We start from the raw sequence: 23,431 nt of genomic DNA, 5'->3' as shown, positions 1-23,431 counted from the left end.
TCAAAGATATATGGAAAAATCCTCTCTTTTCTTGTGAAGTTAGCCTGAGGATGACTATGAGAAGGCTGTACCTTCTCCTAACTCTGTATAATATGACTCTCAGTTTGGGAGAATGACTTTGGATCCAGATAGAGCACTTTGCCTTATAATCAAGACAGACTTGTATTGGAAAAAGTGATTATTCTGTATTCATATGTACTTAAAAGAGAAAGTACGGATAGTGGTTTATTTGGAAATAATATCAAAATATAATTCAGATAATTTTAAAGAGAGAATACAGTGGTAAGAATAGAGAAAATTAAAGCATATTTGAGTCATGTGATGATTTGATTATCTCCCTAAGCGCCCACTTGTAACAATTAATTTTAACTGAGACAAGGAACCACAGAAAAGGATGTTTATGTGTGGGTAACTATGGGTACAGTGGGTGAATGAAAAGCACAGAAAAAAATGTCTGTTATTCGTCTGGTCACAAAGATAAGCATCAACCAAAGGAACTGTTTGGAAGACAAGTTCCAGAAGACCCAAGTACAATAAGCATCTCTGCTAGGTGCCTGGCAACAAAGTGTAGTAAGAGTGAGGTAGGGCCCTTCTCAGTTCTTCATATGACCACGCAGTTGTGCTGCCCTGCTAAGTAGGCACCCATGAGGGCATGAAGAGATCACTGGTGCTTCCCAGAGACTAAGAAAATGGATGCGCAACCAGAGGGGACACAGAAAATCACGGGAGACCCACGTGGTAGCTGAAGTTGATGGGCAGACTTGTTTCCTTGGGGCCTTCAAACACTATCGTAGGCTTCAGCCCTGGGTAAGTAAGTGAGGACAGGAGACAGTAAAACTCAAGTTAATACAATTCAGTGTGACATCATTGGTACTGTGAGCTGGAAAGGCCTATAGGAATTTGGGTTATCATTGTACGGCCAGGGAGAATTGACATGACCTACCAGTTCCCACGCCTGTTTCCTTCTGGGACTTAAGTCATTTGGGGATTGGCTAGTTGTAAATAAACTGTTGCACATGGTAGTGGGAGGAATTTATGAGTTAAAGTGGAGAAGAAAACAATGGTGAGTAGACCTTTAATTATGGTGGACTCTGAGTAATCCCAGGAGGATTATCTAGTTCGTGTGTCATTTGGGTCCCTTGCTCATAACTTGCCAACAATTTCATGACCTGAAAGTACTTTACCTCTACAATAGATAGAGAATAGGAAGTGAGGTTAAAAGTATTTTGGTTCACTCTACCCAGTTATCAAGAGAGTGAGAATACAGAAAATAGGAGATCCATTTGTATGCTTATATTTTCCATATCAACAACTTCTCCATCAGAAAGCAATGGCTAAATCAAAAATTAGTTTCAGAAATGATCTGTTATTCCTCTCTACTCACAAGCCATCACAGAGGTGAACAGTAACTGCTCTATTTGATTATGGAAAATCTACCAAGACTTCCTTCTACATGGGAAGGAGTAAAAGTAGACAAAATTGACAGCCATGCAACAGTAATTCGATGGTACCTTCTAATTCCAACAGTTTTTCACTACACAGGAATAGTCATTTTGGTGCACATTGTACTTTGGAAAAAATTCAGCTGGAAAAACCAGGATTGTAAACCTTTTGTGCACAGCAGGTGGAGGTGGGAACAATACACAGTGTGACACTGTGATGCTGAAGCCAGGACTGGGATGTGCTGCTGCCCCCTGTGCGACATGTTCTGATGGGAAAGGTATGAACCACCCATGGCTCCAATCTACCTTTCCCTGTATCCAGCCACTCTTCATGGGGCAAAACCACCTCAGTGAACCCAAGACTGCATTACTGTAGGGAGGAGCTGGGTGGTGCAGATGTGGCTTTCCATTGCCAGGTCATAAGGGTGTAGGAGAAGCTGGCAGGGAGACAAGAATGAACTAACACCCCGAGTTTCAGCTGCTGTCTGAAGCTGCTGAGTTCAGGTAGGCATCTGGAGAGGCCAAATGAGATAACTAACACAACAGATGCATCTCTGGAAAATTCCAATCCAAGGCCAACTGGAGAGAAGGAGGAGCAAGAAAGGATGGAAAACAGAACAAACAGAAACACTTAGGGGTCCGGAGGAGTGATAAGAAGTATGTTGTATAAATTTTATTTAAGCTCATTATTTCAGGCAAATTTGCACAAGATGGGGTGAAAAAAATGGGTTACAAGAGATCAATGACAAATTGCAATACAAATGAATACCAAAAACACAGAGTTGTAGCTCTTGTGCTTTAGTCTTTTGATGTCCATTTAATCAACTGATGCACCCTCTTCCAGAGTGCTATGTTTTCAGACAGGCTAATAAGTACTGTGGATCCTTGATTTGTTTGCATGGTTACAGTAAAACTACTGTCACTATAGAGAATAGAGATTGGAAAACTACCTATTCAAATCTGATCACATACAAGCTGAATGAACCACATAATGACTGCCTTAGTCAGATGCTATTTTGAAACCTGGTGGAAAGCTAAATGTGTGTAAGTTTCTTTAGGGTCAGGGCTGTGCTCTGAGTCACAGAGAAACAATCTCATAAATGAGGTTCAAACATCAATAAGCAGGTGCCTGGACTGGGTGCAGACTGCACTTACGGAAAGGCTTTAAAACCTGATTCTAAGATTTTTATAATAAAATTTTGTTTAGTTATCCTTACTTTGGTTCATTAAATAATGGTAAATCAGTCTGTCAGCCCTTCTTTGCCTCCCAAGGGCATGTGGAAAACATTTAGGACCAAATAGTCCACAGCAGTGTGGAAACGTTTTGGGAGTGAGACTTTAGACAGAAAGAGTATCAGATCTCATCACTGCTTCTGTGTATCAGGATACTGGTGTGAATACATTGTTGATATGCAAATGTTCTGTTCAGGGCTGCTGTTGTAGGTGACCCAGGTTCACTACTGGATCTGGAGAACTGTATAGATGGCCGATGATCCTGCACAGAGGCCTGAAATCTCTTTAGATTGCTTTATAGACAGGATTCCTCTTCTGGTGGGCCAGCCTGCATCACAACTAGCAAATCAGCTTGATTTGGGGATGGTAGGAGAGAGTACTGATTCCTGGTCTTTGCTATAAACCAGTCTTGCCAGCATTTAATTCTTACTTGTTTGTTCTTGGTTCAGGATCCCATCCCATCTTCCATCAAAATTTGCTCTCAGGATCAGATAAATGATCAGTTATAGTCAATGTGCCATGGTCTTATCTCTGAAGACTTTGATGTCTTTATTTCCTTATGAATTTGAAATTTACAAAATATAACTCATTTACATAAAGGTGTACTCAATATGTACATGCAATGTAACGGAACATTGCCAGGACCCCTAAAGCCCCTTTTTGTATTCCATAACCTAAAGAACCTCTCCTGCACTAGAGGGAACTATGGCGATCACCCCTTTGGCATGTCTTATCCACTCAAAGAAGCATTCTTAAAAATACACTTTTGCTTGGCTTGATCTTTTCATAATGGATTCATGCTGTGTGCATTCTTTGGGGGATGATTTATTTGGTTTCTTTTTCTTTTTTGATTCATTTGGTTTCTAAAATTGACTTCTGACAGTAGAATGGGAGCCCAAGTCTCCTATCATGAAAATATCAGGCATTGGTGAGCAGATGATGGAAAATTTGGTGGCAGAAATGCCTTCTGGTGAGAGTTGACCCGATGTGTCATGATTGGGTGCATCAGATAAGCAGGTCTTGTGAGAGTTCTGGAAACAGTACCTGAAGGAAGAAGGTGGGTCTCCATGAATGTTCGACCAAGACTGAGGGAGTTCCAGGATGCCAAGTTCAGGATGTCCCAGGAAATCTGGGACAAGCTGGTGACCCTCACTCTTTCCTCCACAATCATTGTCCACGCAGTTCAGTTACTTCTCCCTGCTGTTAGCTCTGAGCTTTCACTCCCAGCCACCCAATCCTACCTAGTCCTCCTATGATTAAAGTCCTTAGTAGAGGTCATTGCATTATTTTCCTGAAAGGGACAGAAGTACCATATCAGAGGGATATTAGGGGCAAACCCCAGACTTTGGCAAGAAAAATACTGCATGAGAGTGGCAGAAGTGACCAAGTTCTTTTAATGTTGCATAGTAATGATATATGATATACTATAGCAAGGGCAAAGTGGTGGTAGAGAAGAGGTAGAAAGAGGAATTAACACTGTTGAGGGTCTGTCCTACAATTGCCCTGTTGATTATCATGAATATTGATCTAAATTCTTGTTTTGTGAATGAAAAAATTGAGCACAGAGAAATTAAGTTACTTCCAGATCACACAGTTAGAGTTGCCAAGTTAAGATTTAATCCTAGATCTAGTAACTTGTTCATATTTTACTTCTAGTTTACATATGAACTAAGTGATGAGAAGTCCACATGAGATCACAAAACTTACCATGTCAATCAACAATCTCTGCTGGTCCTTTACCTCCCACTTGGCTTTCCACTTAGTAGGAACAACACGCTCAAATGCTTTTAAGGCTACTTCTCGCATCTTCTTCTGAATGTCTAAATAGCAAACTAATGTTGACTTTTTGTGCTTTGACTTTTGAAGACTATCTATAAACTTACATTCATGGAAAGATAATAAACTACTTCAAAACTTTGTTCCACCTCACCCTTTAAAATCTCCTCTTAATTTCCCTGAGAAACACATCATAAGTTTCGTTTAGTCCAAAATTCAACTTTTAAATTATTACAATGAAGAGAATTTTATCCACAGTGTACCAGGAGCTGAATGTGATGGTGCACATCTGTAATCCCAGTGACCTAGGAGTCTGAGGCAGGAGGATGGCAAATTTCAGGTCAGCTTCGTCAACTTAGCATGACTAGTCTCAAAATAAACAACAAAACAGACTAGGGAAGAAGCTTGTGGTAAAGCATCCCTGAATTCAATCCCCAGTAATGCCTCTGCCAAAATCAAGTGCACTGCGATATATGCTTCAGAATATAATCTGTTTTTTTTTCTGGAGTTAATCATGATCATATTTTCTCATTTTTTGGTGTGGTTACTTTTCTATTCTCTTATCCCTAATGTAGTACTCTTCTGATGGAGGCAGCTATTTCCCCCATGTGTTCAATATATTCAAACACATCTAGCTGCCTGATTCAATATTCACCCTAGAAAGCTTCAGATGATTGAGATATTCAATTTTAACAATAAATCATTCAATTAAAATGAAGACTGTGGGCAAATGCTTGTAGGAATAATGTATAAGGTAATGTCAGACACTAAGGACAATATTACTCCTCGCAAAGAGGTCAATTCACTTACCCCCAAAATGCAGTATTCCCCAATTCCAACAGAGGTATCATATATAAGTATCATATGTATCATATGATACATATATACCATATATATCATATGTATCACTTGATACACATATGATATACATATATATGATATACATATATATGATATACCATATAGATATACATATATATATATAATATATACATATGTATTTAATTAAAATGTGATTGATCTGAATTCTTGTTTTATGGTAAATGAAAAAATGCACATGTTGTTCTCCAGATCTTTGCTTTTTTCAAATCTCTCATATTGCACTGTGTTCTTTTGTAATAGTGAACTTGCAGCTTCCAGAATATGAATCTCAAAGGAGGGGCTTTGTTGTATCTCTTGTTCTATACAAAAACTGGAGGGGGAAGGAGTAAAAAAAATGGGGTAGGGAGGAAGAGCATAAGAAGAAGATTACCACTAAATAGGGAAGAGAGGTGGGAGGGAATGGGAGGGAGAAGGGGAGTTGCACAGAAGATGGAAGGAGACCCCCTTAGTTATACAGAATACATGTATGATGGTGTGAGGGAAAAAAAAAAGAAATGTGTCACATGAGATTGGGTAGAGAGAGGTGATGGGAGGGGAGGGGAGGGGAAGGCAGATAGGAAGGGCAGCAGAATAAAATAGACACTAGTATTGCTGTATGTATATAGGTGACTGTATGACCAATGTGATTCTGAAACTTGTACACTTGGAAAAATGAGAAATTGCACCCCATTTAATTAAAATGTATGATATGTCAAGATCATTGTATTGTCATGAGCAACTAATAAAAAATAAAATAAAATAAATAGCAATAACAAAAATCAGTGACTGAATTCCCAGCTGGGCCTAGAGTACGGATAACTACATGTCCTATACAAAAATACCATGTGATGTTGAGTATCAAATTAAATACAATTTCATACCAAAAGTTCATTTGTTGAAAATTTCTGTTTTGACTATTTTGAATAGGAGCTGTAGCTAATACTCTACAAACTTCTTTTAGTTCATTCCACAAAGGGCCTGAACATAATTTCTTTTTAATAGCATTATTTAAACCTATCATGGTCATCACAAAAGCAAGCAGGGAGTGTCTGAGTCAGAGGCTTTATATTTCAAAGTTGTGCAGGGAAGTCTTTCAGACTCGCCCAACCAGCTCCCAACCTCCTCTATGAAGACAGTAAGGTAAATATTTCCAAAGTCTACCCTTAAATCTGGCTGTGTAGAGAGGATGGGAGGGAGGGAGAGAGGGAGAGAGAGAGATTGGAGAAATGAGTGAATCTTGGCTGCTTCTTGGTATCTGAGACACTGAACTCATCAAACTCTCAAACCATCTCATCTGTTCACTTCTCTCCTTCACGGCCTGTTGGTGCCTGGTTTTCAGTGGTGACATGGAGGGGATCAGCTCCAGTGGAGAACTTTGTCCCATCTCTAAATGGATAAATAGGGAATTAAGTACGATCCAGATTCTATATTTCCAGTGTTCTTACTTAAGGCACTACGTGTTGGAATGTACGGATTTTTGAGAATAGTGTTGAACTGTGTTTTAATAGTGTAACGAGTTACTCATTTGATGAGACATTGATCAAAATTTGAATCTGTGGAAAGACTTGAAATACTTTTGTAGAGTAGTAACTGTTTTTCTAGCATCGTCTTTGACTTATTTATAAGAATTAAAAACTCAGCGTGTTTAATAGTTATTCATTACCTTCTGATATGTATATTTTAGTTTAATAAATATGAAGGCTTCTTTTCAATAAGGCACCATGAACTAGGATTAATTTTCTGTGTATGGCCAAAATTATCCTAAGGTTAGATCATGTTTTTTAACAAGCATTTAATGCAGATAATTGATCAATTAGATAAACAATAAGTCTAGGTCCAAGAAATATTGTCATTATAATTTCATGCTTTATTGAATTTATTTTGTGACTGTTTTTTTTTGCTTTATTTTAAAAATCATTTTTCTTTTTTTTAAAAATTAGACTTTTAAAACAAAGCTTCAGTATTATTTTAACACCAATAGCAACTTGACTATATGTATGAAAGGTAAAAGTTCTTGGATTGAAATATACTGTATATAATCAAGTAAGTCTCAGTCTGCTATAGGGTTTGAGGACCTCAAGTCTGAAGTTTGGGAAGAAGAACTTTCATGAGTATTGGCTAATTTGCATTAACTTGAAAGTTCTAAATTAATTACCTAGTTGAATATTAAGCCAAAGTATTTACACAAGAAACATCAAAATGTGCTTTGTTTTGGAGAAGAAAAGCTAGTCTTTTAAAGCCACGTTTTCTTATGATTTGAAAGGAATCTCCTTACTGCTCTCTCTGCACAGTGGCATTCGGGGGAATGTCACACTGGCATCTTCTGCAGCTTTAATGTAATTTATATTCTTTTCAGTAGTCTTGGTTATTTAACTGCCATCCAAGTCATTTGGTACTTCTTTGAGGCTTTCAGAATTTAGTTTTTTTTTTTTAACTCATGCTTTAATTAATTGTTTTTAAGTTGCTGTGAAAGTAATTAAGGGAGGAAGGAAAATCACAGTTCTGGCCTCATGCCAATTTTGATTCTTCCATCCCTGATGGACACTTGGAGCATAGAGCCTTAGTTCAGCCTTAAATAAAATTATCTGTTAGCCATTGAGACTCAGACTTGATCTCAGATGAAGAGCAAAGAATCTTGCTTTCATTTCTAAAAACTAGTGCATCTGCATTTAAAAAAAGATAATAAAAGCAATTATGGGAAGAACATTTTTGGAATTTATTTTCAGCATTTGTGAACATGTCTGTACAAAGGTGTTTAAGTACATCCTGTTTAGTGCTACCTGTCACTCTAAAAGTTATTTCTTGAGAATTTATAATTGTCTAGGAATGTCTTGGCTCTTGTTTTCTGGTAATTATTTTTTAATCTAGTATGATCTCTCTGCCATAAGATTAACTTAGCCAAGAAAATTATGTACTCTGTTTCTTGAATGAACTAATTCCTGTGTTGCTTTTCTTCTCTTTGGTATGACAGTTTTGTGGCAAGTTACCAGGATGACTGAAAAATTCAAACTTGAATATCTGTGGTTATTGCTTAGAGAGTAATTGAAAAATAATGTTGAAAAATAGGAAAATACATTTCTTCTCCAAGGAATAAAGTAGTACTTTGCAAAGCAACCAGAAAAACTGGGGCTTGAGCAAGGAAAAATGCATTTTGGGATATGGTACCAGGTAGCTTGCAGACCCCCATGGGACTGTGCAAGCAGGTCCCCATACAGGGCCATTAAAATCTTTCAGGTCTTATTTTAAAGGATCTTACCCACATTATTTCAATGTGTTGAAATAGACCCACAATCCTCTACCAAACCTAATTTTCACAGTCAATATTTGGAAGAGATTATTGGGCTTTTGCCCTGGATGTTACTTTCTAAGAGTGATCCATTTCATTTAGTGCTGTCTCTGATTTTCAGCAATCAGCATGAAGTCTCGGGAACTCTTTTGAAGGGAGAGAATTTAGCATACCTTCCCCCACCCTGCCCCCGGAAAGAAATGAGATTCTTATGCCTACTTACTTTAATATAAAAATCATTGTTTCATTTTCATAGACTTAATTGCATATTTGTTAATGTCAGTCTTATTTGTTTCATATTTAAGAAGCAATACTCCTATTTCAGGTCTAAAATATGATTAGAATCCCTGATTGTTTGGGGGCCTTAAGCCCTACCAGTGCCCCTCACTGTGCCTCCAACTTTCAGTTTTCTCAGCGTCAGTGACAGAGCCACAGTTCCTCACCCTGGAGTACTTGCATTAGAGATGGAATCAATTTAATATTTTTCTGTATAATTTTTATTTTATTTTTTAACTCTTTGGTGGTAGTGGGGAGATTAAACCGAGGGCCTCATGCGTTCTAGGAGAGCACTCTACCACTGAACTGCTCCCAGCCCTGGATAACTTTTAGAAGATGTAGATGATCTTTCTTAGAATAAAGGGCATGTGGGATATAAATGATGTTCTTACCTTATGATCCTGGAGTGCATCTGAGGAATGGGATGTACAATGAATGGCAAACAGCTGAACTTGACCCTAAGAAACCATTATTTATGGCCTCTTGCCTCGACAATGTTCTCTGAGCTTGGTATTCTAAAAGCATATGGTATGAATTCCTCAGGAATGCTCTTTCCAGAAAAATCTCATTTGTTGTCTTTTAGGACTGATTAGGTTGTTGCTCTTTAACCAGTTTTGATTTCTTGACTGTCTACTACTAGTATAGGTATTGTTAAGTAAAAAAAAAAAAACAACTCAAGGTCTCAATTGATAAAAATAAAACAAAATACTCTCACTTGTAACTTTAAAGGCATTATTTATGAATGCAACCAAGTCAACACAATGGCAAATCTAGAACACTTCATTTTTCAAATGCCATTTATCTCCTCCTTTTTTTCCTCCCACACCATACTTTCCCCCATCAGATACCAGCTATTATGATGTTCCCCTCTTATTGGGTAGAAGATAGATAAATGTATGAAGTTCTGTTGAGCACAGCTAAGCTAGATCCTGAAAACAGATCATCTCATGAGGTATGATGCATCTTAGAAGCTCAGAGAAATGAAGGACTTGACCAAGGACACACAACTTCAAACAGCAAGATTGAGAGTAGGACTGGGCCTCCTAAGGTTTATGAGTCTTAGAAATGTCACTAGATGTAATATCATGGCATATTCAAAGGGAATAATTAGGAGCATCCATGCAAGTTCATTTAGTCTGAGACAACCAGAACTGTGGTATTAAGATTATTGAGCTGTGGAAAAATTCTTCAAAGAAATACCAACATAGATTCCTGAAAATGTCACGGGGGGTGTCAGTCTTCTGCGTTTTAAGAAACAACACTTTCCAGAATTTAAAGATATCTGATTTTCATTCTCTGTTCTAAATTTGCTACTGCAGACCTGGTTTTCTACTGAGTGATAGATCTGTGTGTTGGAACATTTTTATGTCCATGATAAATACTATAGTAACCACATAATTCGATGAGAATCAGAAAATTGTCTTAAAAGAATAGATGCACTTATGGGACTAAAAATGTGTAATATTTTAAATTAAGGTGGTCCTGAAAAAAATTTGTAACAAATGATTGCTCTAACAATGTGTATTGGAGGCCATAGTAGAGAGAAGGGATAAGGAAGTGATGTATTAACCTTCAAATTTTAACTCCATTAAGTTGCAGGTGTTTTAGAAAGCAAAGGCTATAGCACCTTGGCTAGACTATGGAATAATGTAATGTTTAGTTCAAACAGAACTTTTGCTCTATTTCAGTAGAAGCTGGGTGATGTGAGAAATTGTGATTCCCTGAATGCATCTGCTTGGGACTTGAAACCAGAGGCTACTTAAAAGGATAGAAATGCTCAGGCAGCTCAAGGCTACTTGAGGGTAGAAATGTCCCCTCAAGGAGAATCAAGAATATTACCTGTATAAGACAATAGGAGACCACAGGTAGAAATGCTGCACTGAAGAATATCAATGTGAGAAAAATTAGTGTATCATAATATTTTTGCCTGAGGATAGAGTGGTAGAGTATTGACAACAAGAATGTTGAGCCAAAGGAAATTTTGCTCTCTGTTATAAGCTTTTAGATTATTGCATTTAAGTCCGAAGAGATGAAGCTTTGAATTTAAACAACAAATGTATACAAAAATCTCAATGGTCGTAGAAAATGATCTCTGAACTAACTGAAATTCTGTTGTCTCCTAGGCTGCACTCCCTTTCACAATGGCCTCCCTTGCTGCAGCAAATGCAGAATTTGGCTTTGACCTCTTCAAAGAGATGGACAACAGTCAGGGAAATGAAAATGTGTTCTTGTCCTTTCTGAGCATCTTCACTGCCCTGAGCCTGGTCCGTTTGGGTGCTCAAGGAGATTGTGCACGGCAAATTGATAAGGTCAGTCTCAGCTTTTGTAATTAATCACGGGGACAAATTGTTTGCCTCGAGAGAATATTTCACTCTGGTGAAATATTTCACAGTGATGCCCATATCAGTGGACGGCATTGGGAGAGTACAGGGTGTCACGTCCTCACACGTCTCCAGGATCCCTCTGCAGGTTGTAGCATTCATTTTTTTAGGTGCTGTGGAGTGAACCCAGGGCCTTGTGAACACCAAGCAAGAACTTTGCCCTGGAGCTATACCCCTGCCCGCTTCAGGCCCCAACTTTGTTTTTGAGCCGGGAGACAGCAAGAATACTCCTAGAACCACACCTCTGATACTTTTCATTCTCCCTTCACATAATTACTGGGTTCTTTTTAGAAAGTAATGAGTAAAGGCTTAAAATTCTGAAGAGGAGACATAAATTATGACATAAATTAGCATCAAATTATGCTTTATAATTATATTTATATGAATTTACAAAGCATTTGTAGTTTAATCAAGACATTATTAAGCAAAAACCAAATATAGTTCCCACTGTGAGAAATATAGTTCTCATGTTTCTCCCTGAACTGTTTCAAAGATCATGAAACTGGACCCTCTTATTCCTGTCCCCTCATTTTTAAGAGAGAAAGGTACAAAGGGACTACTCATGTTCAAGGTTGGTAGATGCAAATTGGAGAGACTTTCTCCCCCTTTCCTTTTTCAACTGTGATGATTGACAGCAATGACTTCCAGTTGCAACATTTCCTTTTCATTTTGGGCGTACTGAGACGAAAACTTCATTTATTTTCTTCTTCTTTTTTTATTTATATATAATAGTGGAATGCATCATAAAATTCTTATTACATATATATAGAGAGAGCACAATTTTTCATATCTCTGGTTGCATACATAGTGTTTTCACACCAATTCCTGTCTTCATACATGTACTTTGGATAACAATGATCATCATATTCAACCATCATTAATTATCCAATGCCCCCTCCCTTCCCCTCCAACCCCCTGCCCTTTATAGAGTTTGTCTATCCCTCCCAAGCTCCATCTCCCTATCTCACTATGAATCAGCCTCCTTATATCAAAGAAAACATTCGGCATAAGAAACAATCTGTGAGGTGAATAGAGAGCTTACATTTTGGGAGCAAAAATATTTATTTTCTACAGATGTCACAAAGCCACAAGAATGAAACAATTATAATGACACAGTCCAAGTTATACAGATTCATGTTTTTATTTCCTCCCTTGATGTAGCAAAAAACAAACAATTCCATGGAGGAGTTAGGTCCTTGTTTGAACCTTCTTGTCCTAATGATAGGTTGCCAACTCTATTGGAGTCACAGTCAGATGACATTGACTATAAAACAAAGGAAGGGTTGTTTAAGAACCCAGAGTCCTTAAACATATTCTACCCCTAATATTTCTATCCATTGAAAAAAGATGATAACCATATTTTTTAAGGCATTGAAAATCCATGTATCTGGCCAAGGCAAAATGGGAAAGGAGACTGGTATTCTTCATGCTCCACAACAGCAGAGCTAGGAGATAAGGGACCCCAGGGGATACGAGAACTCCAGACTGCCATTGTGATGTCTGCAGAGACTTGACTTCTGAATTTCTTTCTTTCTTTGTGGCACTGGGGATTGAACCCAGGGCCTTGTGCATTAGAGGTAAGCACTCTACCAAGTGAGCTATATCCCCAGCCCACTTACTTCTGAATTTTAAGTGACTAATTTGTGTATCAAGTTCGCCTTCTCATATTATCATTCTAGATTAAGATGAAGTAGAAATTAAGGTAGGTTCAGAATCTCTGTAGCCTATTAAGACTAAGGTGGACAATCATAGCCTTTTTAAGTTTTCATACCTCTTTCTGAGTGGTTCCACTTTCCTCCTGGTCAATAAGGTGATATTGTTTATTAGGTGTCTGATGTCTTTTAGTTGAAAACCTTCCCAGAGAGACTGGCTGGTTTAGTTGGTCTCGTACAAAATTTATTTACCTCAGCATCAGAATGGTCCTCCCTACCCCAAATCTACCCTCTCAAACTAGAGATGTGGTCAAACAAAGCACATATGACCACATTAAGAAAACCCACACCTTTTTTTTTTTTTTACAGAAACATGACCAAGATTCCAGCAGTTATAAACTGGTGCAGCAGGACATATCCACCTTTGCCTAGCAGTTATTTAGACCTTTCCTACAGTTGGTTGGAGGGACAGAAGTGGAATGAGTCCATGGCTGCCCCTGGGTTTGGTCCGTCCATGCCTGGGGGTGGCACATGTTCATTCTGCCTCAATAATTCCATGACTTGTTACCCCAGGTACAGTACATTTTATCACTTCCTAGTAGAGTGACCCTTTGCATTCAGATCTCATAGCCTGGAGGACCCAGGGAAAACTCAAACAAACCCCAAAGGAAATCACACTTGGGCGTAGTAGCCACTATTAGAAAAAATGGGTTATAATATGAGCCACATTGAAAAAGGAAATCTAAAATTGCCTAATTTCAAGTAATGGCAGGATCTTAAATTTTATCTCTCAAGTCCTGATTGAGTTTTATATCTTATATTTCCTAGATATTCAATGACTCTTTTTGACTTTTATATCTATATAATTAATCCTATTCCTGCCTCCCAATTGATGAAATTTTCCATTTTTTTATTTTATTCTTTTCAATATTTCCCAGGTTGAATCATGAAGTAATCATTAACTTTCTCCTCAGAATGCACAAACAAAAATAATTAAGCACTTCTAATTTTGCAGCCGCTGAATTGACTCTTCCAGTTTATGTTTTCTTGATGAATAATCTGTTTTACCACATAAGTCAGGCTATGTACTTTTACTTCCTGCCATACATATCCAGCCAACTAACCCATCAACACAACCACCACCAACAAAGTCTCCACTCCTTATTTTATTTCACTACTATCTTTTTTTTTTTAAAAAGTTAACTTTTTATTTTTTTATTTATAAAGTGAATTAATTTTAATTAACAAATAAAAACTGTTGTTTTGGTTGATGCATACCTGTGGAAAGATTAAATCAAGCCAGTTAACATATTCATCTCCTCACCAACCTATTGTTATTATTGTGCTGTTGTTCACCAGGTCTTTTCTTGTTCAGTGATGAAATACAGGCTAGAAATCTGACCCACTTTACTGTTACCCATGTGTCAGTACTGTCCCCTCTGTGGTCTCTGAATGAGCTGTTTGGCACCTCCAAGGGGGCAATAATTGAGAGTTAAACCGTCCTGTTAGAAGTTCATGATGGTGAAGACCCTGTGCTGGGACATGGTCCTGCTGCACCTGCTGGGAGGGGAGGCAGACAGGTGGAAGGCCCATGTTAGTGGCCTCTGCTGCCTCCTCCCACAGGTTGGTCTCTGCCTCTCTAGTATTTGTGGATGTGTCTGAGTTGATTTTGTTAAAGATCAACAGCATTTATTCCCTAAAACAAAGGAATGGGAAGACCAGACAAGAGGATCTTTCTGGGCTGGGGATGAGGCTACTGATTGCTCCTTCAAACCCCACACTGACTTTTTCTGGAATCTGGAAAAAATTACCTGGGTCACTGTGACTAGGAAGTCCTTCCCGGGTTTCAAACGCAGTCCTTTCTAAAATCATCTTGTGTGTTGATATGTCAGGATCTTGTCAACTTTGCATACCCTTTTCTTTTCAAAGATGACTTGAAATATTATTCCAATTATTGTTGTGGGTATTAACTCTTTACGTAAATTTATAAAAGGCTGGTAGATCATTTACTTCTTTTGACCTTCTTTATAAAAGACTGCCATTTTGAGTGTACCAAGTTTTTTTTTTTTGATCCTCTACCTAATTATATTCTTCAGATGATATTTTTCTACTTTTTACCTCTTTTTAAAATAACTTTATTTCACTTATTTATCCTTATGTGGTGCTGAGGATCAAACCCAGGGTCTCAAACATGTGAGGCGAACGCTCTACCATTGAGCCAAAACCCCAGCCCTACTTTTTCCTCTTAGTAATGTGGAAACATCACAGATTTCCAGCTCCAGGAACTAATACCATGATGGCCACAAGGCAGGCTAACAATGATGTTTTAGGACATTTCCTAAGGGAAACCCTTTTCTATTTGAAGGACAAAAATTCATTGTTCTTTGAGAATTTTGGATCACTAATCCTAACTTGTGAGTAAAATTTCCTGGGGTGGAGGGGAATGAGGAACTATCAAATCAGTAAACCATTTTCAACATATAAGCTATTATGAGGGGAATCCTTGCCTTTACTCAACAGTATATTAAAATTTAAATTCATTGTTTCATGTGGCCACCAGTATGTTTTAGAAAGCTTTTGTTTTGTTTTGTTTTATTTTGCTTTTGCCAAAAGAGGCAGGAAAGCTCTTATTTTTGCTGGACTTCAAATTATGATGTGATTTTCTTTTCTCTGAGTCAGATAATGAACATTTCGGAACCCCAAGATCTCCAAAAATTCATATATTCAGCATCCATTAAAAAAGTTCATAAATCTTTTGAGTGTACCTGGATACCTCTCTGCTCTTACATTTAAAGGGAATCCAGGGAATTTTTGTTTACTGAAAAGCTCAGTGGATGTGCTGTGCTGCTCTCCTTTGAAGTGACTGGCCAGCCTCTTAAACTTGATGATTGACAGCGAGAGCAGCCAATTGTGTTCTTCCTTTCTGTATAGGCAGTGAGGGTGAGTTATTCTTTTATTTAGTAGAAATGTTGGAAAGAAGTAAGATTCTCATAATATAGTGAAAGTTTAAGATTAAAATGATATCTTACATATTTTCTTCATCATAACACACATACACATACACGTTTTCTTGTGGACTTGTGGTTTTCAGTTCTGCAGTCTCACAATGACAGATTACCAAACCTACAGATTTATGAAGGAAGCTTTTTCCTTCATAAAGTACTGGTGTTGCTGTGCACTGCCAGCCCAGAACTGTCCAAGGGCCTCTGGCACATGGTCACTTAAGGTTCTAGTTCAAAATTTTGAGTCTTATTGCAGATGAACATGTGATATTAATCACTCACAGTTGGAACAAAATCCACTTGCAAAGAATTAATGCTGTGGGGGCAGGAAACATGGTGGAATGAGATGAACATCATTACCTAGGTACATGTATGACTGCACATATGGTGTGATGGTACATCATGTACAACCAGAGAAATGAAAGGTTGTGCTGCAATTGTGTACAATGAGTCAAAATGCATTCTGCTGTCATATATACCATATTGGAATAAATATATTATAAAAAATAATTAATGCTTGTCAAAACTATACCTTAATGCAGCAGTGATGTTTATACTTACTAGTGTAAGTAAGGAAGTTTGTAAATTGAAAAAAAAATTAAGCTTTCTAGTTCTATTTTATCATGAATATAACATATTTTTTAAAAACAATAAACTCATTTAATATATAAACTCATTTTACATTTGACAAACCTCTGTAAGCATAATCTTGATAGAGTCTGAAAAGTTCTCTTCTTTTGTCTGAAGGCACCATAGTGTGACCTTGAGTCAAGCTTCCACAATGGCCCAGAGGGCAGGGCTGCTGGGGGAGGTGACAGCAGTGATGGTGGGTTTTATTGAAAACAGTTTTGACTGTTCTCTGTGCAGAGAATAGATGAGGAAACGCTCTATCAGACTGAAATATTCTTTTCATAATCAAAATCATACCTGATACACAAAATGTAGCTTTAAAATTTAGTCAATACAAGTGACTACCTTAACTAAATTTGTTAGCAAAAACCTGAGTTTCTGTGCTGGAATCTATTGGATAAAGTAAGGCATGTATTCACACAATGCTGAGTTTTGTATTACTAGTAACTTGAAAATTAGGGGAAGTTCCACATATTGAGACTTCTGTAAGATTGGGGGCAGGAAGAAAGGGAAGAGAGAAAGTCCTTCAAGTGTTCAAATGGGAAGGACACAGTGTTTTAGGACCTGGCCAATAAAAGCAAAGATCAAGGTTTATTATAAAATGAAATTTCAAGAAATTTAGGGATAATAATCAGTAGGAAATGCTGATGGGTTATATGTTTCAAGAATTACTTAAAAATAAGTTGTGTGGGAATCTAGTAGGTAAAACAAATAAATGTTAAATGAACTCATGAGTGGATGACCTAATTTGTATTGGCTTAAATGCTAAAAGGATAACTGTAAGGTCATTTTAAAAAGAGGCTGAGTCATTCAACAGATCATAAAACAGTTCGCAGGTACCTTGAGTTATGTCGTAAGGACTTTGGCAGAATTAGTTGACTATATGGTAAACTGTTGGGTTCAGGTTCAAATGTTCTAATATGCTTTCTGTTCAGTGTAATGCTAGGCCCAGTAGGCAACATAGCGTTAGCACCCAGTGTGAATGCACCACCCATGAGCATATTTTTATGGGAGCCAGTCACTGTAGTGTTTTTGTGTATTAACACGAATTCCAAAATCCAGGTGAAGCTGAGAGAAGTCAGCATGTGGAGAAAGAGAAAAATGAAATAAAAAATAAAACTATAACGTGTTTCTCTCCTTCTCACTTCACTGGTGTTCATTTGGGGTCATGGGGAGCATCACTCTAGCATACTGGTGAACTTGGAATAGCAATTAGACACATGTACTGGAAAAGAAATACTTTTATCTATAAGGTCTCTTGTCAGCCATTTCCCTGGTAATCTCTGATTCTGACAACCACTCTCATTTGCTCTGTTTGTAGACCCTTTACTTTAACATAGGACGTGGAAACTCTTCCAACAACCAGGTAAAGACAATATGATCTTTTTAAAAAGAGAATGAGACTAATTTGAGAATTATTGTTTAATGAATATATTTTAATATGTTCTCTCTTTTTTTAAAACAATGAAGCCTGTTCCAGATCCCCAGATATTTCAAATAAAATTTTGACAATTTACTTGTTAATTATTAATTTACAAATATTTTACTTGTGTTTTGCCCAGATTTTGTTAAGTTCAAATGAATCTAAATTCTATGCCTTTCTCCTACGTTATCACAGTTAACATGTTGGTAAAATCAACTATTTGGTACACATGTTAAACAAACTGCTTTGTATGAACAGTTTTATTCTAAGTCCATTTCAGTAAATTTTCAAATTTGATAACAGACATTATTATGAGGAAGGGTGAAACACTGGATATGTATATGGCATCACTTGCTGCTTTTATAGCATCATTTTGAGTTCTTTTATAGTATAATGCACATGTTTTATTTCACAGGTACTTACGATTATGCATATACCTAAAGTTCAAGAATAAATTTTTAAACAACTTTTTTAACACATCTTTTAATAGCAGCCAGGACTCCAGTATCAATTGAAAAGAGTTCTTTCTGATATAAATTCATCCCACAAGGATTATGAACTCAGCATTGCCAATGGTCTTTTTGCAGAAAAAATATTTGACATTCATAAGGTAGGTGAAAACTGCTTATTTGAGAAGTTTAATTCCACTCTGGATCTGGAATATTGTTCAATTGTGTGTGTGTGTGTGTGAGTGAGAGAGAGAGAGAGAGAGAAGAAAGGCTTATGCCTTTCTACTTAGCCATACAAAAGTGATTTTTTTTTCCTTATGGCTAATCACATTGCCAAATATCTTCAAAATATCATCACTGTGTCCAGAGTTCAACTTTTCATGCTAGGAATCCACATATTCAGAGTCTCTGCACTGGTGGGCTCTAAGTAGAAGAGAACTTCTGCGTTGGCAGAGACTTTGAGCTGTATTTGGAGGGCGTTCAGCACATTTAGGGGAGTCCAGGGCCCATAGGAAGTGTCCATCAGTGTTCCTTTGCACTTTGGGTCTAGTGAGACATCGTTGGCATCCTTGGTGTGAGCTCTTCTCCTTTGTTCTCAGCCGTGCTTTTCACCTCTCCTTCCAGAATTTTCTTATATTACAGTGAGACTGTTTATAAACGAGTCCCTCTTGGGAGATATGAACAGATAAGACCAGCCATTGATAGAAGAGAAGCTCAAATCTAACACAGAGTTGGAAAAGGGGGTCACAGACTAGTTTTTTGTACTTCTGTATAATGTTGGTAATGGATGCATTCATCGTAGCATCCTGCTTACCCACAGGCCTGTTAGGCACAGAAGACTCTCTCCTGGTTGCTATGCCCAATCCATGCTCTGGTTGCTATGACTACCAGAAACTGCTTACTTGGTTTGGACAGTTAAGCAGATGTACTGCCTATAGTTTTTCTGTACATATTTTCTCTCCCTCTTAATTCTCCACTCCTCAGACTACTATCTATAAAACTCTGCCTCAGACATTGCTGGGCTAATCTCTGCCTTCATCTTTGCCAGCTCTCTCTGTTCCACCCAATCATTATTGTTTTCTCTGTTTGTCACCCACTCAAATTCTTTGCCCCTCCCAATAAAACTCCCAAATCTTTGGTCTCTGGCCAATTATGAAGCATCAGGTCACCTTCTGACTCTTCATAAAAAGATTTCTGCACAATTTTTTACTGGGTCTCTTTGTATGTTCAACATCTGATTTCTCTTTTGTTATATCCACTGCTGTCCCCATGAGTGACTACTAACTCCTTTAAACTGGGTGTTGATCTGTCTATCATGCTACTATTTTGGGGGGGTACTGGGGATTGAACACAGGGAAGTTCAACCACTTTGAATCACATCCCCAATGCTTTTTTGTACTTTATTTAGAGACAGGGTTTCAATGAGTTGCTTAGCACCTTGCTAAATTGCTGAGGCTGGCTTTGAGCTCACAATCCTCCTGCTTCAGCCTCCTGAGCCGCTAGAATTACAGTCATCTGCCACCATGCCTGGCTATCATGCTACTATTTATAGCAGATTTCCATGCTTTTTTCTGTACACATGGTGTGTAAAAAGTAATGCAAATGGGGGAGGTGGTGCATGCCTATAGTGCCATCTACTCAGAAGATTGAGGCAGGAGAATCACAAATTTGAGACCAATCTCAGCAACTTAATGAGACCCTGTCTCAAAATGAAAAATTAAAAAGGTCTGGGGATGTAGCTCAGTGGTAAAGCACCACAGGGTTCAACCGACAATACTGGGCAGGGAGGTGGTAAAGGGAAGCAATGCCATTAGTTATTCTAAAAAGTACTTTTTATTTTAAATGTAATGAATCACAACATTTTAATCATTTTTAAATCAGCAAAAACTTCAATAATTGCCAAGCTATTTAGATTTTGATCCATACTGCCTTTTCCACTCATAGAAGACTCAACTGTCATATCTGATATCTTCTTCTCCCTTTTGTTCCCAATCTGTTCTGAATATGACTTGGGCCACACTTCTATAAATGCCATTCCATGTTCCCTCAACTGCTGCCACTGTCTGGCTAACTTCAGTGTGGCTGTGGATTGGGACAACCACGCAAGTGGCTAGTCGGCCCTACTTGCTGGCTTCTGTTCCCTGATCCTCTCTCCTTACTGTTTTCATAGGCAGTCTCCTCTGTATCCATAGGATCCCAGGCTTCTTGTTCTTTCACTTTCACTCTACCTGTTCTTCAGCTGTTTTGATTGTTACTCAATCTCTTGACCCCTCCAATTTTTCTGAACATATTCACCATTATACCAAATTGCTCATGGATCCATTCCTTAACCACTCTCTTCCCGACTCCCTCCTTCTCCAGCAAACCTCCAAATTCATATCAATGCCACAAATTTCCTCAGCAAGTGTTCCTGGGAAAACCTCAAAGTATGCGGTTGTCACTACTGTGCCACAGTCTCCCATCCCAGCTAGACTCTTGGCAACCCTGTTGATGACCCTGGAACTTTCTCCTCTCATGATTTCTATAACATTAATTTCTCCCAGCTTTTCTACTTTCTCCTCTAGTCACTTCATCTCAATCTCTTCTGCTTATCATCTTTTCTCTAATCATCCTTAAAACTTAAATGTACTTTAGGGGTTTGACTTGGTCATCTTCCACTTTCAATCCACCTTCTTACACAGGGAGAGATGATCTATGAATACAGTATAGAGTTTCTGGAGGCTGTCCTCTGTGTTTTTACATCTCTCCACAGTCATGTGACAAGCTGTCACTTACTCCTTAATGCCAGGCTCAACTGTACCCCTGCCCCCATGTAAGTCCTCAAGTTGGCATCTGCAGGTTCCTAAACACAGCAAATCTCCTGATCCCGTACCTTCTGTCTCTCCGTGTTCTTTCTTAATGAGTGACCCATTGGGTATCAGGTTACCTCTGACTCCTCTTGTGTTCCTAACCTTTGTAGTGCTTCTTTCTACTTAAAAAAACAAAACAAAACACTTATTGAAAATACTTTCAAAGTAACAGAAAAATTTCAGGTCTTAGAGAAAAGCAAAAACAAAAACATTTTCCCTCTGAACCACCAGTGGTTAGGTTGATAAAGAGTTTACAAAGATAAATTTTTAATAGCTTGAGATAAAGTAAACTGGACACACAACACACCAAATTTTATGAAGGCGGTCATGGGAGGAAGGTTATAATAATAAATGCCTAAATCAGATAGGAAGAAAAGGCTAAAAAACCCCAAAACCCTCATACTATATCTCAATGAATTAGAGAAAGAGCAAACTAAGCCACAAATTAGCTGAAGGAAGGAAATAATAAACCCCAGAATAGATAAAAATGAAATAGATACTAGAAAACAACCAAAAAGATCAATGAAAACTAAGAGTTGGCTTTTTGATAGAAATAAACTAAACTGACAAACCTCTACTAGATTATTAAGGAAAAAGAGACACTGAGAAATTAAAAAGAAGATGTTGTAATTGATGCCACAGAAATATAAATGATCTTAAGAGACTGATATGAACAATTAGGTGCCAACAAATGAATGATCTAAAAGAAATGGATAAATTCCTGGAAAGATATAACCTAGGAAGACTAAATTATGAAGAAATAGAAAATCTGAGCAGAGCAATAATGAGTAAAGGGATTGAATTATAAATTAGGTGTATTCCATCAAAGAAAAGTCCAGGACCTGATGGTTTCAATGCTGAATTCTACCAAACTTTTAAAGAACTAATGCTAATCTTTCTGAAATTCTTCCAAAAGACATCGAAACAAAACAAAGGCCCACCAATACCCATTACATGGAGAAATTCTGTTTTACTCAGTCTGCTGATACAGATGTTAATCTTATCTGGAAGCATCTTCACAGATACATTCACAATAATGTTCGGTCAATTGTGTGAGCACCCCATGGCCCAGTCAAATTGACACATACAATTAACAATCACAGATAATATTAATGGCCCAGGTTTTTCCTTGAAAGAGAGGGATACTTCTTTCTCAGAGATAGAGATAGTAATCTAAAATGAACTTGACCACAGAGAAGTGGAATATAACATTGTTAGCTGATAGTTAGAGATGCAGAGGGGTTACATATCTGAAGAAAATGACTGGTTTATTGGAACAACTGAAGTAGAGAATAGGGGAGAGGGTCATTGAGGTGTGAGAGAAGAATTGACCAGCAGCATTATGACCTCAGATAGGACCAGGTAATGCTTGAGTTAGTTGTGAAGTCACTCATTATAGATGCTTTAAAACACCAAATTCTTGAGGTGGAATTGAGCTCTTGTAAATTACCATGAATTCTACTCTTTGTGTCATTTAAGTTTATGTCTACTTATGTCTACTTTTAAGGACATAAGCAATAGTCTTTGAAGAAGGTTAAGGACCTATAAAAGGTATAAATGCATATAGTGGCCTGTAGCTTTTCCAGGGTTTCCTGGGAGTGGTAAAGAATAGCCTCTATGTAATTCCCAGCCCTTCTTCTTGAGCAACCTCATTCCTTGCTGATATCTTGCACTTATCAACTTATCTAGGCAGTAGACTGACTCTTTAAAGCTGCTCTTTGTAACCAGTATCTGAGTGGATGGATGGGTGGATGGATGGATGAATTAATCAGTAGATGGAAAGAGCCCTATCCACGAATATTGTACACAAAGCTTGCATCATAGAGCTAATCTCATCCTGCAGGTAGATCATGAATAACCAGATAGTCCTTATTAGAATTGAAAATCCTATGTAATTTGTCAGTATACCCACTGGCAATACCTATAATTTGCATTAAATCTTTTCTCTTCCAATTATGCAAAAATTTTCCCAAAATGTGTGTGTATATATATATGTTAAATATATACACTCATTATTATATATATTAAATCATATACATATTACATGTGTATACATTAAATATAAATTATATATATATATATATATATATATATATATATATATACACACACACACACACACACATTTTGGGGAAAATTGTACTGATAAATTAGGTAATCATGCTTTTATT

General features: G+C 37.5%; 1 protein-coding gene across 2 annotated transcripts in view; it reads left to right on the top strand.

Annotated features, from left to right (window-relative positions):
• Window positions 1-23,431, top strand: part of Serpinb7 (serpin family B member 7) — a 52,133-nt gene that overhangs the window by 18,990 nt on the left and 9,712 nt on the right. Inside the window, exons 1-4 of one of the 2 annotated variants that reach the window (XM_078029912.1) lie at window positions 1,703-1,720; window positions 10,998-11,183; window positions 17,861-17,905; window positions 18,456-18,572. In XM_078029912.1, coding sequence (XP_077886038.1) covers window positions 1,712-1,720; window positions 10,998-11,183; window positions 17,861-17,905; window positions 18,456-18,572 — 357 coding nt within the window. In that variant the 5' untranslated portion in view covers window positions 1,703-1,711. Of the gene's footprint in view, window positions 1-1,702; window positions 1,721-10,997; window positions 11,184-17,860; window positions 17,906-18,452; window positions 18,573-23,431 lie in introns of those variants that run through there. The other variant, XM_078029913.1, reaches the window with a different exon arrangement.

Source organism: Ictidomys tridecemlineatus, chromosome 13, assembly GCF_052094955.1.
Source record: "Ictidomys tridecemlineatus isolate mIctTri1 chromosome 13, mIctTri1.hap1, whole genome shotgun sequence".
Taxonomy (NCBI): Eukaryota; Metazoa; Chordata; class Mammalia; order Rodentia; family Sciuridae; genus Ictidomys; species Ictidomys tridecemlineatus.
Note: the sequence above shows the minus strand (reverse complement) of the source record. Positions and strands in the feature narration are given on the sequence as shown.